This window comes from Lipotes vexillifer, unplaced genomic scaffold, assembly GCF_000442215.2.
Source record: "Lipotes vexillifer unplaced genomic scaffold, Lipotes_vexillifer_v1.1 scaffold779, whole genome shotgun sequence".
NCBI lineage: Eukaryota > Metazoa > Chordata > Mammalia > Artiodactyla > Lipotidae > Lipotes > Lipotes vexillifer.
Window position 1 is genome coordinate 1787898 of NW_006788448.1, and position 19197 is coordinate 1807094.

General features: G+C 37.6%; 2 protein-coding genes across 2 annotated transcripts in view; one reads left to right on the forward strand and one right to left on the reverse strand.

The window, feature by feature from the left end:
- Positions 1 to 1354: 1354 nt before the first annotated feature.
- Positions 1355 to 9048, reverse strand: NSA2 (NSA2 ribosome biogenesis factor). The gene is made up of 6 exons (XM_007461609.1): positions 8935 to 9048; positions 6968 to 7155; positions 6727 to 6877; positions 4819 to 4998; positions 2821 to 3013; positions 1355 to 1610 (listed from the first exon to the last, which is right to left on the reverse strand). Exons 1-6 carry the CDS (start codon positions 8935 to 8937, stop codon positions 1543 to 1545), a joined length of 783 nt encoding a protein of 260 aa, XP_007461671.1. The 5' UTR covers positions 8938 to 9048; the 3' UTR covers positions 1355 to 1542.
- Positions 9049 to 15775: 6727 nt separating this feature from the next.
- The window catches only part of GFM2 (GTP dependent ribosome recycling factor mitochondrial 2), a 40564-nt gene continuing 37142 nt past the window's right edge, over positions 15776 to 19197 (forward strand). Inside the window, exons 1-2 of the mRNA XM_007461611.1 lie at positions 15776 to 15835; positions 17058 to 17142. Of these exons, the coding sequence (XP_007461673.1) occupies positions 15776 to 15835; positions 17058 to 17142 (145 nt within the window). The remainder of the gene's footprint in view (positions 15836 to 17057; positions 17143 to 19197) is intronic.

Below are 19197 nucleotides of genomic sequence, written 5' to 3' on the forward strand. Positions count from 1 at the left end.
TTGCTTATTTTTGGTTGTGAAAAATAAGCAAACCTCAGTTCTGTATCCAGTGCTTACCTTCAGTAGATTTTTTTTCTTTCACCCTCCAAAATTTGTCATTCACACATTCCCCATTTCTATTAGCGGCAAAACCATTTGTTAAAATCTAATTGTAAGGAAGGTTCTGCTTCTGTTATCCTGAAGTAATTGTATCATACTGGATAGTAATTCCCAAGGAACTAGCCTTTCTTTTCCTTAGTGTCTGTGTGTTCTAAAACTTCTACTGTGTTTATACAATTTAGAAAAGATGTTACATTATTCAGAATAGCAAGACTTACTCAAGTACTTACGTTTGTTTTCTTGGTAGTTTCTTTTTTTCTATTTTTTTTTTTTTATTTTTAACAGTAGTAATTAAACCTATATTTTGTGATTGTTTCCTGGTCTGTGTTTTGAAATTCCTTCCCTTTTCCCTAAGTTCATTGGTGATGTGTTTAGATACTGAATTTGTTTAGACACTGATTTCGTTTAAGGCACAATCATATTGGTTGTACTTTCAAGACAGACTTAAACAAAATAAACAGAATTGAAAACAATTAATGTGATTATAAATTAATATAATATATAGACACCCTAAAGCTCAAAGTCACAAACATAACTCAAATCACAAATGTGCTTCTGACTAAAACATGACCTTTTTAATATTATCTAAGTAACTGCAAATAAATTTCTCTTTAAGGGCATCAGTGCAGCCTTTTTCTTTTTAAAATTATTTTACCTGGAATTACTTAAATTTTTACCACTTTAAAAATGTAAATACACTACCCTAAGTTTAGAATACAGGAAATGCTAAAAGTATAAACATTTTGGTTGGTATTTTTTTCATGTATCTATCTTGAGTAGAAAATACAGTTCCAAGTATATGGCATTATATATGATGAATGAGAGGGGAAAAATGTTTAAAATACTAATTCCCTGACTTACTATAGGAATAATTAGAAGTAAAAAGTTTTATCTAAGTTCTTTTGAACTTCATAGTGTAGTATGCCTTCTCATATACTTTATATTTTCATTAAAATGCTGTGTTAATGCTACATTTCTTAGGATTAATAATGTACAGTGAGGAGGAGGAGACCTCAGGTAAGGTCTTAGATGTGACTGACAAAAAGTTTCTTGGCTTATTCCTCACAGTTAAGTGTGCACAAACCTTTGATAAAATGTGTTTTCGACTACACTGGCTTTTCCAATAATGACAAACCTGCACTGCTTAGTACCACTGATTAATGCAGATACTGATGAAGTAGGATATTTCTATAACTGATTTTTTAATCATGCAATTTGATGAACATCTAAACGCTAAACAGATGCAAAAGACCAATTTGTAAAACCAGGCCATTTTAATCTTTTTTTTTTTTAAAAAACAATAGAATAAATAGTTTTCTTGATGACTGCAGACATGTAAGGCTGATTGATTGGTAGTATTCAGAAATATCAGAGTAATGGTTTCCTGATTGATTGGTGTGTAGTCTTCAATAATTATAAGGAGTTATTTGTATGTATCTGCTGTCAAACCAGTAAGACTGCATTTATGCATCCGTCATTTTCAGGATTGTTGGTAACCTGGGCATATTTTCCTAAGGAAAACAAAACAAAAAGGAAGGATGTTAGGTAATAAAAATTACCTTTAAAGAATACATGTAATCTTTGCCCAAATTATTTACAATTACCACTTTTAAGAAAGAAAAAATGGACGACAGTAGTACAAATGAGATTTTATAAAATGAAATCACTCAAGACCAAGCTTGAGTTCTCCATACAGTTTTTATATATTGTTTTTATAAATGGTGGCTAGCTCCATTCTGTTACTATGTTATATTAACAAGCCTTTATGGATTGACCTGAGCAATGCTCCTTTTCCACACGATTCTTACTGGAAAAAGCATCAAGTATTAACTAAGTTTCAAATCAATTTAACCTATTTTAAAACCGAGGTCAAGGGACTTACCTGGTGGCGCAGTGGCTGAGATTCGCCTACCAATGCAGGGGACACGGGTTCGAGCCCTGGTCCAGGAAGATCCCACATGCCGCAGAGCAACTAAGCCTCTGCGCCACAACTGCTGATCCCGCGTGCCCCAACTACTGAAGCCTGTGCGCCTGGAGCCCGTGCTCCACAACAGGAGAAGCCACCGCAGTGAGTAGCCCTGGCTAACCACAACTAGAGAAAGCCCGCCCACAGCAACAAAGACCCAACACAGCCCAAAAATAAATAAATAAATTTATTTAAAACGAACAATTGAGGTCAACTAACATGAAGTATGTGCCAATGACTCATACTGAAGATTCAATCAAGAAGCTATACAGTTTCAAAGAACATTAACGTTTCAAAGAACATTAAAGTTTAGAAATATCTGGGTACTGAAAGCAGAAAACTAAGAAAATGAAAAAAATTTAAAATTGTTGCATGACATATTTCAGGCTTTAATTATTACTGAAATAGTGTGGCTACAGTGTTCGCTGTCTGCCTCCCTTCCCCCATTTGTGGTCAATTTATTTTCTTCCAATATTTTTCAGTTACAATTATAATTTCCCATCTGCTTTTCTCATATCTTTTTAAATAAAAAGCATCAAAAAATATCTAGCAATGTAGTAAACCTTATGTAACTGAAACCAGTAAACTAAAGAAGAACTGCATTCATAACTCTCTACAGTGTTCTTCCTAAAGATTTAAATCTGATTCACATCAAGTTTAACTGCATTAAAATTTGCTCTGTACTTTATGTCAACTTAAAAACTTCTATCTTAGGATTATAACATTAGCAGCCCCATATTCAAAATTGTACTTACCCCAAATGACCTTGCCTCCTTGTGTCACTAGGCCCAACTCGCTCACGTTCACCTCAATAACAGTACCTTTGGTAATAACACCCAAAGCTGTATATAGTGGGGATGAGGGATTCTTCTTCACACCAAGTATTGGCAAGCAGAAGGTGGCTTTCAGTTCAGGATGTGTTACGTGGGCCTTCTTAAAACGTAATCCCTAGTAAGTCAAACACAATGTTTTGAGTCGAAAATGTTAATGATGAATATTGATCCTTTTTGCTTATCTTTTCCAATCATCTCCCCACCCTGCCCCAAAAGGATTGAACGTCTAATCTTAAGGCATCGAAGAAAATACTTAGAATTAATTCTACAGACTAAAAACCTCATAGTTAACAGGAAAAGTATGTGGGGAAAAACCCAAACACATACTTCTGAAAAGTTTTCACCATGGGACAGCTACCTAGCGTCATATTCAGATTTTCTCCTGCCCAGTTATCTATACTTCCTGAGGACTTGCTACATGCCAGGCACTATGCTAGAGCTCACAAACAGCACCATTTAAACATGATAGCCTTACAACTCTCCCTATTTTTTTTTAAACGATAAAAACAAGGATCAGCAGGTTAAATAACTTGTTCCCAGGCTAAATAGTGTGAGGATGGAATCAAACTTAAGTATCTTGATTCCAAGTCTGTATACTTCAGCCACCTTCCATGATGAAAGATTGTCAGCTTTCTTTACGTTGATGGTTAATACTGGTCAAAAACTGGAGAGAGCCCAGAGAGATCTCTGTTACAGAGACCAGATTCACCCAGTCACCTAGATACGGTCTTCTGGGGTGAAGGCACTTTAGAAGCCACAACACTTTGCAATCTCTTAAATTTGATTTTTCCCTGTATGGGGGGAAGGGGGCAAATGACAGTAAATCAAATTCTTAGTAACAGACTCATTAGTCAAGCTTACATAACATTCAGAGTGCCATATGATTAATTCACAATAAGAAACGTATCTGCCAAACTACAGAAAGCCTAGAACAGCTTGACTAGTATATTCTCTCCCTGTAGAACTTGTTAAGATTACCAAAATATACTTAGAAGATTATGAATATACAATCAAAATAAGGGGAGTCCATGAGGGAATCCAGGGATGGGTGAACATTTTCTGTAAATAATCATATAGTGAAGCTCTTATTTTAGGCTTTGCAGGCCACATGGTCTGTTACAAATACTGTACTCAAACTCTGTAGAAAAAAATAGCCATAGACAATATGTAAATGAACAGGCACGGCTGTGTTCCAATAGAACTTTTTCTTTTTTTATAGAAGCAGGCTGTTTGACATTTTAATTCATTGAAAATTATTCAGGTTGAGAGCTAGAGTAACACTGCCAACTTTCCCCTCTTTGTTTTTGTAAGCAGGCTGGTATCCAGTGGGCAGATTAATTCACTCTGTTTAAAGAGATTCTGCAGAAATATATCTTCAATTTTATTTGGGGAGGTAGAGAGGAGATTGGTTTTGACCATCACGGCTGTCAACAGAAATTAAAGTCCCATTTTAATATTCTCTTTTGTCAATGACTGCATACTAAGTATTTTCAAAAGCATTAAGATACTTCCCTTACTAAACTGGAATTAACTCTTGAAAAAACAATTGTACTCATTTTCTAACTGTTCTCAAAGACAAGTGTCAGGCACATAGTAATCACTTGTTCAATGAGTAAAATGGCTGTGGAAAATGAAGATTCTAATATGTCATATTTAAAAGTCAAGATTCACTGACAATCTCTGTAATGAAAATTCTTTTTCATCTCAAATATCCTATGAAGCTGAAGACAAGATTCTTGACAGTAGTGGAAGAGTGCTAACCAATTCCATCAATAACTTAAAATAACAAAAATAGCCTAAAAACATCTTTCAACCTGTTCTTTTCTATCAGTTTTAGGAATTTCAGGAAACTGTCAAGTACTTTATCCAGTTTAACATAGGAATTGATATTTAAGCCACTGCACTCTAGCAGGGTCTTACCATTGGCCTAATGAATCTTTCATATTTAGGTGGTTTTCGAGTAAAGCCATCTCCAACAAAGCAAACTTTAGTAACCATCCTCTTCCAGGCTTTCTTCTTTCTCTTTCCTGTTCGAATAACTTTTAATACTTCTGTTTCTCCCTGGGCACGAACTTTGGGCAGAGGGACTTCCCATTTTCCCTAGAAAGTCAAAAATTTTTTAGTTGTACAAAGTAGATTCACTTTTTTGTTTAACCAACAACATTTTGGCTCAATTTTTTCCTAGAGATCTGCACTGTCTCCTGAAATTAATTGGAACTAGTTAAGTTTACTACTAAATAGTTAATAGGGTAAAACTGGAACACTGTCTCCACCTTTTGTTTTTAACATCTTTATTGGAGCATAATTGCTCTACAATGGTGCATTAGCTTCTGCTGTATAACAAAGTGAATCAGCCATACGTATACACACATCCCCATATCCCCTCCCTCTTGCGTCTCCCTCCCTACCCCACCCCTCTAGGTGGTCACAAAGCCCCGAGCTGATCTCCCTGTGCTATGTAGCTGCTTCCCACCAGCCAGCCATTATACATTTGGTAGCGTATATATGTCCGTGCCACACTCTCACCTCGTCCCAGCCCACCACTCCCCCATCCTGTGTCCTCAAGTCTACTCTCCACGTCTGCATCTTTATTCCTGTCCTGCCCCTAGGTTCTTCAGAACCATTTTTTTTTTTAGATTGCATATATATGTGTTAGAATACGGTATTTGTTTTTCTCTTTCTGACTTACTTCACTCTGTATGACAGTCTCTATGTCCATCCACCTCACTACAAATAATTCAATTTCATTTCTTTTTATGGCTGAGTAATATTCCATTGTATATATGTGCCACATCTTCTTTATCCATTCATCGGTTGATGGACACTTAGGTTGCTTCCATGTCCTGACTATTGTAAACTGTCTCCACCTCTTAACATATCTTTATATTTCTACCTTGAATGGATTTTTAGATTACATTTACTAGTAAGACGAAATCATCACCCCATATTTTGTACCTCCCTAGAATGCAGATTCCATGAAAAAATGGAAGCAGTGCAAGGCAGTAGAAAGAATTCTGGACCTATCACTAAGGGCATAGGTTCTAGAAGCAACTCTACCATTTCACAGATAAGCACCTGTGAAGAGTGATTTACAACCTCCTAGATTCCAGTCTCTTCATCTGTAAAATGAAGAGGGGTTAAGTAGATAATCTCTGAAGTTTCTTTCGGTGCTAAAGTTCTACCATTCTAATTTTGATACTTACATATCAAAAAATAAGCAATAAGATTTTAAAAATCCCATCTGGAGACTAAGTTCTTTAAATGCAGACACTGCATATTCTGCTGATACCTAGATTTCTGTCAATCTATCCACAGGTGTTTAAAAATAGTATCTATGTCTTTTTCTCTGCTTTTAGCAGAATTTAACCTAATTTGACACCAAGTGCAACCCAGAAGTATTTATTTTTTTTAATTGCTCAATTTTTAAAGTCAAATCACTTAGGATGCTTTCCACTATTCTACTTTTTAACCAGTTTTGCAGGGCAGCAAAAACAAGAAGCAGTTGTATCCTCCACAACAGCACAACATTAGGAGTTGTCAGGTGTAAGTTGTTTTAAATAATTTTTTAAAACTAAAGACGCATGGCATTCTAAAAAAAATTTTAAATCCTGTTGAATGTTCTCATGGTGAGAAAGCACATTTTTTTATTACTTAAACATTTTATATAAAATGAAACTTACAAAGACTTCAACATCTAAATAATGGGAATAGTTGGACTTCATTTCTCCATTTAACTGAAGAAACAAAACTAAGAACCTCTAATATGTATTTAAATAATTATCCTGAACAACGGCAACAAAAATAAAGACTTCAATTTTTACTGCTTACCGCTTTCTCTTTTCGTTTTTGTTTGATCATATTGGAAAGTACTTTAGCTCGAGACTGTCCCTCTCTGTCCAGTAGATATGCAGGTACTGCTCCTTGTGGAGTCTTTTCATCATTCTTCTGTTTGGTGTTTCTTTTTTCATGCATCTTAATACTACCAAGAATGAAAAAGATTCAGGATTATTGGTTTTAATAATTATTACTCAAAAGACTAACTTGGTAGAACAAATAAATGATCACTTACGTCTTTTTCATTTGTATTTTCTCAGCATGGCGCTGTTTATGGTAGAGCTTAGCTTTCAGACCAATCATTTTTTTGGCCTTCTTTGAACGTTCATGAGCCTCTCGACCTTCCTTCTTTCTCTTTTTCTCATGGTAATCCAAACGATATCCATAGCGCTTACGGTGTAACTCGATATATTCATTTTGTGGCTATAACGATGCAAGAAGTGTTATTTAATTTAAAAAAAATCACTGACAGAATTATTCTAAAATACTTTTTTTTTGCGGTACGCAGGCCTCTCACTGTTGTGGCCTCTCCCGTTGCGGAGCACAGGCTCCGGATGCGCAGGCCCAACGGCCATGGCTCACCAGCCCAGCCGCTCCGCGGCACGTGGGATCTTCCCAGACCGGGGCACAAACCCGTGTCCCCTGCATCGGCAGGCGGACTCTCAACCACTGCGCCACCAGGGAAGCCCTAAAATACTTTCTTTTGAGTAGCATATAAAGTATAGAAGGTCCTAGGTCATCCACTGATCACTTGATTAAATAACTCTTGCACTATTAAGCCTAATCACATGATGTAAGTTAAATAAATTTTGATCCTGAATGATATGAGGCATCAGGATTTACATCTGTAGTAAACTCAGTGAAAGTTACTGTTCATTGAAGAGAACTGTCCAAAATCCACTGGACCACAAAAGGGACGATCTGATTCTAGGATCTCTCTCTTCTGAACATTGATAATCTGGTCTTTCAATATCATCATACTTTTTAAAAATTTCTAACATTTTACTGTCTTATTGAAGTATAATTTACATACATACAATGAAATGTGCCCTTCTTAGGTGTAGATATAGAGTTTTAAGTTTTGACAAGCTACACAGCTCTGTAACGACCACAATCAAAATTGAGAATATTTCCAACACCCCAGAAAGTTCCCCTTTGAAGTCAATCCTCTTTTTCCATCTCCAATCTGATATCTATTGTTCTAGTTTTGCCTTTCCCAGAATGAAATGTAAATGGAATCTACAGTATGTAGCCTTTTGCATTTAGCTTCTTTCACTTAGCATAAGGCTTTTGAGATTCTCCTATGTTGTTGCACATATCCATACTTCATTTCTTTTGACAAGTAGTCATTTTATGGATATACCACCGTTTGTTTATTCGTTTACCAGTTGATGGATGTTTGGGTTGTTTCCAGTTCTTAGTGAATAAACATTTGCATATAAGTCTTTGTGTGGACATATGCCCAACTATTTTCAAGGTGGCTGTACTATTTTGCGTTTCATGAGCAATGTATGGGATCCCCTTTTGCTTTTTAAGTGCCTGTTTTATCTTATACGCCAATATTATTTTATTTCAACACGCGGCCCCAGTCTGTTTATATTTTAAGACTACAAAAATAAAACAACGGTGTAAAGCCAACTCCAGCACGGAGAATAATGCTATATAACAATCAACAAGGTACTAGGTATCTTGTGTGGTGTTTTCAACTGCTATCACATACACCTGGCAGCAACCATGAAAAAGGTATGTGGAATGCCACTTTGCAGAGAAACAGAGATTAGACATGTAGTAGAAAGACAAAGGGTCTGGCAGTCAGATCTGGGCTATAAGCCCGACTGTGCAATTCATTAGCTGCTTGGCCGGTGGCAGGGCATACCTTCGGTTTCCTCTATACTCTATACTCTACGGTATAAAGTTATCACTAAGCTCTGGGAACTGATGGTCACACAACTTTGGGCGAAGCCAGGAATTTAACAGAGTGAAACCTGTCTGGCTCCAAAAGCCTGTGCTCGGGCAAATACCCCACTCTATGGCCCGAGGCTGAAGTTATTTTCACTGCTCGGAGCGCACCCCACTCTCATTCCCTCAACTGCACCTCACTTCCGCCTACCACCCCTCACCGCTAACCCCAGCGCCCCTGGGCCCCCAGGCCCCGCCACCTCTGACGCCCTAAGTGGCGAGCTCCCGAAGCGACCTCCTCACCATGGTGACGGCCGCCGAGCCACCGGGTGCAGCCGCCGGGGCGCGAAGAAGCTCTCAATTTTCTAGTCTTAGAGACCCACGAGCCGACTTCGCGCCGCCCGCGACAGGAAAGGGACTATTGTAACTCGACCGACTCCAGAGAAAGCGCCACACAGCCGTTCCGAGCCTCCGTTCTCCCCTTTCAGCTAGAGGGACGGAAGCTGCTGGCCGGCGGCTTTTGAGTGGGGCACCGCCGGAAGTGGTGAAAAGCGGCGTCGCCGGAAGCAGAGGGAAGAAGGTCTAAGTTCCGCTCACGGCTAGGGCGTTCTCCGAGGTAGGGGGTCGCTACGTGAGGCTTTTGCACTGTAGGGTGCAGCCCGCACCTCGGCTCTCACCAGCCCGGCGGGAAAAAGCCGGCCTCCGGAATGCGACCAAGTGCCAGGTGGGTACGGGGCCGCGTCGTGTGACTCCTGCGTGCCTAGGCCCTCGATGGCCACTGGCGACCTTACAGGATGCTACAGCCAGGCAAGCACGAGGACTGCAGGGCCTCCCGCCCCCTCACCTCGGTGTCCGCCCACATGTGGGCCTTTCTCTCTCGCCTTTGGCGAGAGCGACTGGTCTTGGTTCCTGTCACCGTGTGTAATGTGTGCACAATTGAGAAGGATGCAGGGGAATGAAAATTACTGTAGAGGAAAGTAAATTACTGGGCCTTAACAGCTGTCAGAAAAGAAAGACAACGTCCTGTTTTTCCGGACTAATTTCTGAATTTCCTGAGGCCTTTTGGTGCCCAGGACGGTGCCGAGTGGATTTGCATCTAGTGGTCCTCTAGTGGTACCGAGGAAAGCTGTCGGTTTTACATTTTAATGTACGGTCGTTGAAGTTCCCTTAATTACCCTCACGGTCTGGAACGTCATTGTTATTGGTCTCCCTAAGTCTTAGAGCTTGGATTTGAGGCAGTTTTTTTTAAGGCTTCATCTTCTAATGGGACATATTTCCTTTAAAACCCGAACTAATTCTAACTAGCGTTTGTATATTTTCAAGTACAGTAAATTATGTAATCTCTCTTCCTGGGATACACTTCCCCCTGGTATTGCCTTCCTCACCTGATTCAGGTCACTGTTTTATTGAGACCTTCCATGAGCTCCTTTTTTATAGTTACTACTGCCCCAGTTCCCCTTTCCTGCTTAATTCTTCTCTGTAGCACCTGTCACCATAGGAGATGCTATGTATTTTATTTATTTATTTTGTTTATTGTTTGTATCCACTGATTAGGATAGGGACAGGATGAGGGAAGGGATTGTTGGATTTTTTCTTCACTACTTTTAACCCCAATTACTTAGAAGGCAGTGGTAGACACACAATAAATTCTTGTTGATAATTGAATTTACTTCTCATGTGGATCCTGTGATGTGATAGATGAAAAGACAGGCTCAGATTTGAAGTGACTTGTCAGAGATCACAGAAGACTTGGGGCTCCAGCAAGTCCTCTGACTGTAAAGCCTAGTCTGGCGTTTTCCACAAGTAAAGGGCCCACTTGACATTTCTGGTATAATTAAAAGTTTATGGAGAGTTTTAAAAAGACTTTATTGATGTGTTATAATTATGACAGGCAGACAAATGCATATTGTAGATGAACGTTCTTAGTGGATTCTTCAAAACCTGAATATACCTGTATAAGCAGCATCCAAATCAAGAAATTACCTGCACCTGAGAAGCCCTCCTCATGCCTTTTTCTAGTAACTGTCATTCCCAAGGGTACAAACTATCCTGACTTCTAACAGGATGGATTAGTTTTGCCTGTTTTAAACTTGACATAATTGGAATCATATAGTATGAACTTTTTTGTGTTGGTTTCTTTTGCTTAACATTGTGAGATTTACCCTGTTTCCTGTCAGTTTATAGAAATTTTTAATAGGTTTGTTTAAATTGTGAACTCATGTTTTTTTCATTTACAACTCTCAAAGCCATAATGCCCTTTTCTCTTCTGAATCAGAAATAGAAAATAAATGTTTTAGAGGTTAAGCAATAGTCACATTTTGATTTGTGTGAAATAGACAAGGCAAAGTTATCGCTATGTTGGTTATCATTTGTTCTTTCAGCTGTGATGGTGGGATAAAAATGGCCTAAACTGATCAATGTCAGCAAAAAGGTCTCTTAAAAAATTTCTTCCTGTGTAACTGGCAGTAGCCAAGTTGGGTATCATCACTACTTTGGTACATCTACAAGTATATACTAGATACCCAGTCTTTGCATTTTGGCAGTCAGAAGCATAAAAATGTATTCCTTTGATCTGTATGAAACTTTGACAGTATTTATTGGTATAGTTTAGAAGAATAAGCCAGGAGATGTGAGAGCTGCTTTATAAATTGCATGGTGTTAAAAAATGAAGCTTATTTGTGTTAAAGAGGAAGAGCAGGTACAGTAGTAAGAGCCATGCAGAAAGTATTATGAATGAAACGTTTGTTATTGTTTCATTGTTAAACCTAATATGTTTCTTGAGGATAGGGATCATGTGTTACTCATTTTCATGTTTCCAATAATCCTTGTGTTGCTCCAATGAATGTTAGATGAACAGGGAATTGGAAGAGGCTTTTTCAGTCCAGGTGACTTAAATTTAAGAGTATCTTTACTGAGCATTTTTTTTTTAGCAAGTAAAAGTTGATTTGCCAAGCTTTTTTCTTGAATGAAGTTAAAGGCTAGAACTAATTTTTAAAATTTAGATAAATAGCTTGTTTTAGAACTTGTGACATAAATTCTGTAGTGAAAATGAATGTTTAGATAGCTTGAGATGATCTATTCAATATAAAGAGAAAAAGAGCAAAGATGACATTAGGGATTGACATTAATCAATAATGAACATATTGGCCTAATTCATATTTGATACTTTTTTTTTTTTTTTTGCGGTATGCGGGCCTCTTGCTGTCGTGGCCTCTCCCGTTGCGGAGCACAGGCTTCTGACGCGCAGGCTCAGCGGCCATGGCTCACGGGCCCAGCCGCTCTACGGCATGTGGGATCTTCCCGGACCAGGGCATGAACCCATGTCCCCTGCATTGGCAGGTGGACTCTCAACCACTGCACCACCAGGGAAGCCCCATATTTGAGACTTTTTTAAGAAACAGTGAATATGACACAAATCTAAATTGAAGTTTCTAATTTAGGAAAAATTACTAAGTACAGTAACAAATACTGTATGAAAACACTATTTTAACTTGATGCTTTAGAATCTCTCTTCCTACATTACTTTATCCTCAGCAACATCATCTTCATTTGTGCTTTTATGCTAATGTATGTTGTGATTGTACTTTAGTGTCCCGTGATTCCTGTTTTTGTGTATTAAGCCTTACAGGCGTGATAGTCTACTGATTTTTTTTAATAGTCCATGGATTCTTTTGTTTATTGGTTGTGTAACTTGTTGATAATGTAGAATGGGTATTTACCTGTTTTTTCTCATTACTTGCCATTTTTATACCATCAGGTGTCACAGTTTTTAGTGAGTACTTATGTTACCAAACCAGGCTTGAGTCCACTTGCCTGAGCGCAATAAAGCCAGTCTACTGACACCGGGTTGTGGTGAAGGAAACTGCAGCGCTTATTGCAGGGCACTAAGCAAGGAGTCTAGGTAGCTAGTGCTTAAAAGACCCAAACTCCCCAAAGGCTTTCAGGGAAAGGTTTTAAAGATAGGGAGAGGGAGGGGGATTGTGGGGTGTGTGATCATCTCATGGACACTCTTCTGACTGGTTGGTGGTGAGATAGTCGGGAGTCAACGTCATCAACCTTTTGGTTCCAGTGGTTCTGGGGTCTACATGCTTGTGGGCAGCATATGGTTAACTTCTTCCACCTGGTGGGGGTTTCAGTATCTGCAAAATAACTCAAAGGACATGGCTCAGAATATTATCTATAGCCCTTTAGGAGGAACTAAAGGTCCTTGACTTTGTTTAATGGCTAAACTATTATTATTTTGTCTTGTTTGTTTTATTTCTGCACTTTCTCACTTCTCTTATTAAATTTATTCTTTGGAACTTGGGGAAGCCCTAGGAGGCTAAAGTTTTTCTACAGACAAGAGGCAGACAGAGGACATGGGAGAGGAGTCTGTTCTGGGAAGGGCCCATCGGGCCCTGCTTTGTTACACTTATGTGTTGTCCAAGGCCTAAGGAGGTCTGCGCCTTGTAGAATAACTCACTTGATAGTACCAGTAGGAAACCATTTTTGTAGAAAATCATTGAGCCATGGGGAAGAAGAAAATCAGTGGCGGGCCCTAAATGACTTTACAGGTCAAAAAAATGTTTGAGGAATTGTGCCAGGCTGCTGGTAGAAAATCCCACCTTTTGGGCAGCTCCCAGTAGTGGAGATAACGTGGAAATATCATATTTGTCATGAGTAAATATAAGTTCCAAGCGTTATAAAAACACAGACAAGGTAGTATTAAAACTTTGTAGGAGATTAAGAAAGGCTTCCAAGTTGGGGCTTGAATACTGAATAGAAATTTGCCAGGTGTGTGGCTTTGGGAATTTGAGGACTGCTTTCAGACAGTGGCACCATTACATGCAAAGGTGTTGGAGCGCAGTGTTTTAGAGGAATTTTGGCTAGAGCTCCTGGAATAGAGTAGGGAGTAGGAGAGTACAAGGCTGTGAAAGTAGTTAGGGACAGAATTTGTTGTATTAAGAACCTTTACAGGTTTTTAAGTAGGGAATTGACAAGATGAGGTTGTTTACTTGAAAGGTATGTGTCAAGAATGGATTCAAGAAGTGTTTCCCACTTAAGTGATCTGAGTACTACTTTTTTAAGACTGACAACTGAATTACCTGCGCTATTAATTACTTAATATTTTTCCTTAAATTCACATTTTTATGTAAATAATTTCATCATAAGCAACATTAAAAGATCACAGATTTTGTTGGCTATTGTTTCTAACATTTGTTCAGTTTTTTGTTTGTTTGTTTTTTTTTACTTATGACGCAAAATAATCATGGGCAATCACTTCAAGAAACACAGTGCTGAAATAAGTTTAAAAAATTTTTGGTCTATAGGAACCCTTCACACTCTTAAAAATGAGTCAGAATGAACAGTTTTGTTTGTATGGGTTGTAATTGATATTCAAATACCAGAAATGAAAACAAATCTTTAAAATGTTTTAATAATTCATTAAAAATAATAAAGCATTAAATATTAATGTAATTAATATACTTTTATGAAAAATATATTTTCAAAAACATGGTTTTGTTTGAAGAGTGTTTTATATTGCTTTACAATTTTGCAAGTCTTTTTAATGCCTGGCTTAACAGAAAACAGTTTACATCTGCTTCTGTATTTATTATGTTACTGTATATATATTTGTAAAATGTTTGGTTGAAGTGTCTGAAGAAAATCTAGCAGCATACATATATGTGGTTGGGAAAAGGAGGAGTATTTTAATAGTCTTTTCAGAAAATTGTGGACCGTCTTAGATGTTATACCAGGTTTTGACAAGTGATGGTTTCTTAAAGGTTAGTTGCAATGTGGGATCAAACCATATTAGTGAGCTTTTTGTATTCTGTTATGGTAGAATCCATTGTTCTGTTTTAAAATGGATCTAACATGCATGATTTTGCAAACATTCTGAACTTTGGCATTGGAAATGAAGAAGGGGGAATAGATTCAAGATATATTTAGGAAATAAAAGGACTTGGTGACTTCCTAAATAAGGATAGTGAATGTTTCTGTCTTAAGATACAGAAAGGCGCAGATTTAGGAGGAAGAATAATAAGTTTTGACATGCCTTCTTACATAACATGGTGCACAGTGGTTTAACCTTTTCTGTTTACTTGTTGCCCACCCCCCTCAGTCTCATATACTTCCATGCATTTCTCATAGCTTTGAGAGTGTACTTGATGCATCGTGAATATTTAGTAAACGTTTTTAAACTAAAGATGCTTAGTTTCCATGATCATAGAAGAAGAGGATTTACTTCTGTATATTTTTTACATGGTAGAAATACATATTTATGGTAAATCAATATACAAATATGGTAAATCAATATATTAGGAAAATCAATATACAAATAAACCAAGAACTTATACTATCAGTGAGAAATTACCAAGTTAACATGTAGATGCTTACCTTTCTATACTTAATTCTGTTTTTTATTTTTACATAAAAGTGCTTTTTGGTTGGTATGATATATTTTTGTAATTTCAGTATATCTTTTTCTACAGTATCTTCATATCTTTTTTTTTTTTAAGATTTTTTTTGATGTGGACTTTTTTGGGGGGTGGGCACGCGGGCCTCTCACTGTTGTGGCCTTTCCCATTGCGGAGCACAGGCTCAGCAGCCATAGCTCACTGGCCTAGCCGCTCCGCGGCATGTGGGATCTTCCCAGACCAGGGCACGAACCCGTGTCCCCTGCATCGGCAGGTGGACTCTCAACCACCGCACCACCAGGGAAGCCCTGATGTGGACCATTTTTAAAGTCTTTATTGAATTTGTTAAGATGTTGCTTCTGTTTTATGTTTTGGTTTTTTGGCCTCGATGCATGTGGGATCTTAGCTCCCCAACCAGGGATTGAACCTGCACCCCCTGCATTGGAAGGCGAAGTCTTAACCACTGGACCGCCAGGGAGGTCCCTCTCCATATCTTTCTTGAAGAGTTAAAGGCTGTTGAAAAAATAAGGGACCATATTCTCATGTTTAGTTTGAGCTTTCATTTTCTGAATTACACATTTTCTTTTTGATAACTACAAATATTATTCCTACTTTTTAAAAGTAATACATTTTTACCTAATATATTACATTTGCCTTACTTACATATGTCTTACATGTAATACATAAATTTAGTTTTGTAATTTTGTATATTTCTTTTTCAGAGAATAACAGCTTAGAGGTCCAAGATGTCCAATCTGAGGATATTTGCAGTGAATCATAAGAAAATATCCAGCTTGCACATTAACGTAAGTTTTTCTTGTAAAATTAAACATACTTCAGCAGCTTCAGTTACTTGACTTCCCCAAAGGTCTAGTGTATCTCATATACTAGTATATCAACAGTTTCTTAACAGGGGGTATGGGGGAACCTGTAATCAACAAGAAGTATGCCTTATCATTAGTCTATAAATTCATTTTGCTACTTTAAAATCACCTGTGCAGCATTTTGAGACTATCTGTATTCCATTTTTGAGGTCGTTAGCAGCCCAAGGAGTTGCGCAGTTTTTCTTCAGTGTTTTCATTTCTGATGCTTTCAGACTTTACACCCTGTGATAGGTGATGCTGTCTTACCCTGGCCATTATGAAGTAGAAATTTAAATAGTTTGAGTCTCTTCTCTACTCTTAATATACTTGCTTAGAATAATAGTGTTTTATTGCCAGAAACTTGGTAACTAATGTAGAAATAATACAGAAGGCACAGGTATGCATTCTGTGACATCATGAAAGGCAGATTGTGGCAGCCCAAAATCACTGCATACACTAACTACAATTCCAAATACATTGACAGCCATTAAATGTGTATTTAGTGGTCCAGGGATAAATCGATAGAGAACATTCAACCTCTATGTGGGAATATTAGGAGAAGATACCCGGGGAGCTTTTAAAAATGCTATAGTTCCTTCAACTTCCCTTCCCTTTTAAAAGCTCTCCAGGTGATTCTAATATGTAGCCGCTGTTATAAATCTAGGTGAAAACACCTAATGGTTTCAGAGTTCATGACTCCCACCAGCTCTTAATAGGCTTAAAGGAGAACCAGGGGGTATCCAGGGTTAGCAACCTTATTTAACCTTTCTGGCTCTTTGGAAACTTTAGGGTCGTTATCAAACTGCAGCTATCAGAATCACCTGGAGGGCTTGTTAAAACACATAGTTGTACGCTATCCCTAGAGTTTCTGATTCTCTTCTCTGGAGTGGGTCCTGAGAATTTGCCTTTCAAATAAGATCCCTGTGATGCTAATGCTGCATGTCTAGGAGAGCCATCATCTAAGGTCAGCTCAAAAGAGCAAGCAGTATTAATTTTATCCTTATTTTTTATTGTAGTATAATTTTGTGTTGTCACTTTTTAAAAGAATTGGAGTTAATAAATTGAGACTACTATATGGAGATTCAAAGCATAATTATGATGTTAAAACTACAGTAGTGAGTTATGCTAAAATAAAATTAACGTTGTTTCTTTTTCTCCTCACTAGAATATGTGTTCCTCAGAAATAAGAGCAAGTCTAAAAAGATTAGGGCTACATGTGCTTCTTGGAAGAAATTACAGTTCCCTACCAGGTACAAATGTTAGATTCTTCTCATTTTACTTAAACTGCTTGCTTGCTTTCTCTCTTTTCTGTCTGTCTGTCTGTCTGTCTGTCTGTCTGTCTGTCTCTCTCTCTCTCTCTCTCTCTCTCTCTCTCTCTTTCTCTGTCTCTCATTTGCAGTCTTCTCCCTTATTAGGGGTCTCCAACCATTTTGAAAACAGTGGCTCCCTTTTACTTCTTGGCTCTTTCCTTGAGATTATTAGGAGTTGGAGTATTCTGATAGATGCTAGGAGGTAGTACCAGTAGACTTATGTTCCTCATCTGCTGTCCATCCTCATGAGCTGAGCAAAGGGAAGGGTCGGCTCAGAGGTTTAGCAGTGAGTCTACTTGTAGAATGCTCTTGCTGTAAAATGTTGATTTTCCTAGTTCATTTCTGGTTTTTATACAAAAGTATTTTCTGTTAATAGAGGTTTAACAGGATAATTTATTTTGAGGGTTCTTAAGAGTAGTTTGGTTTAATATTTATCTGGGATAGATTAGGTTAGGTAATATGGCTATTAAAAGCCTGAAGGCTGAGGAACTGGCTTCAGTTGCCCCTTGAACACAGATTTGAACTTCGATATAAGTTCAGCCATGTAAGAGTCCACTTATATGCAGAATTTTTTCACTAAATGGGTACTGCAGTACTACATGATCCACGGTTGGTTGAATCTGCCCATGCAGAACTGAGGATACAGAGGAACGATGTGTGCACAGGGCAGGCTGTGAAGTTATACTTGGATTTTTGACTGCACAGCGGTTGGCGCTTCTAACCTTCAGGTTGTTCAAAGGTCAATTGTACTGTAATTCTAAATGTGCTTCTTGTGTTTGAAGTAAGCAAGGATGTGGGAGACTTAGTGAAACTACAGTTGACCCTTGAACAATGAGGGGGTTACAGGTGCTGACCCCTCAAACAGTTGAAAATCACATATAACTGTAGTCAGCCCACCGCATCTGCAGTTCCATGTGCAGATTATACCAGCTGCAAATTGTGTACTGTAGCATGCATGTATTGAAAAAGATCCTTGGATAAGTGGGCCCACACACTTCAAACCTGTGTTGTTCAGGGGTCACCTGTAGCCGTTCTCATTACCATCTTTGTCATGTGAGAATAATGGAGTAAAAATACCAGTTGGCCGTGTGACTTGTTAAAGGCATGTGAATTTAATGTTCTGCATTATTGGTGTATATCTGGGTTTCTATATTTTGCCTATACAAACTTATTTATAGCAGTACAGATATCTTTCAGTCTTCAGACTGCCATCAGGTTTTCAAAATGTAATAGAAGTCATCATAATTTATTATAGAAATTTGGGAGAACTGGTTTAAATAGCAGGAAGGTATAAATTAAATTTATAAATGTAATTTCATTGTTTCTTTAGTATTAATAGAATGAATGGTAAGCATGGAGTAAGTCATTATGGACTTTTTTTTTTCCAGAAATACTGTTAGTTTTTACAAATTGGCCTTTTACAAGTATTAGATTATTATAGCTTCTATTCAGTGATACCTCCCAGGCTGTCTTTATAGGTATCATGTCCTTGGAATTGCTGAGGGAAGGTAGGTTTCAAGCGGTACAAAAACTCATTATCAGCTGATGTGAGTATCACTCTTTGCTCTTCAAGCCTTGACAATGTAGGTTTACGGGACTGTGCTTTTTTTTTTTTTTGGTTCAAGATCTACTAGTGTCTGAAGATTATTGTTATGAACATTAATTCTACTTTTGAAATTCTATTTATTATAGAATTCTATTATAGAATTGTAGCAGGTGGCAGAGATTGGGGTAAATCTATATTTTTCTAAGGATATAATCTAGAAATTGATGTTGAAAAACTTTATCTTGTTTTATTGTCATCCACAGGTTTTTTTAGAGATTGCAAGAAAATAAATTTTAGGTAAATGAGTGTTACATTTAGCTTGAATTTTACTTTAATTGGATTTACTTTAACAGTAATTTTACTATTTGCTTAAAATTCTTTTAATTTCTTTTATTTATAAATTAAAGGAGATTTTCTTTAAATTTAACAGTTCAATTTTAACACTCTTT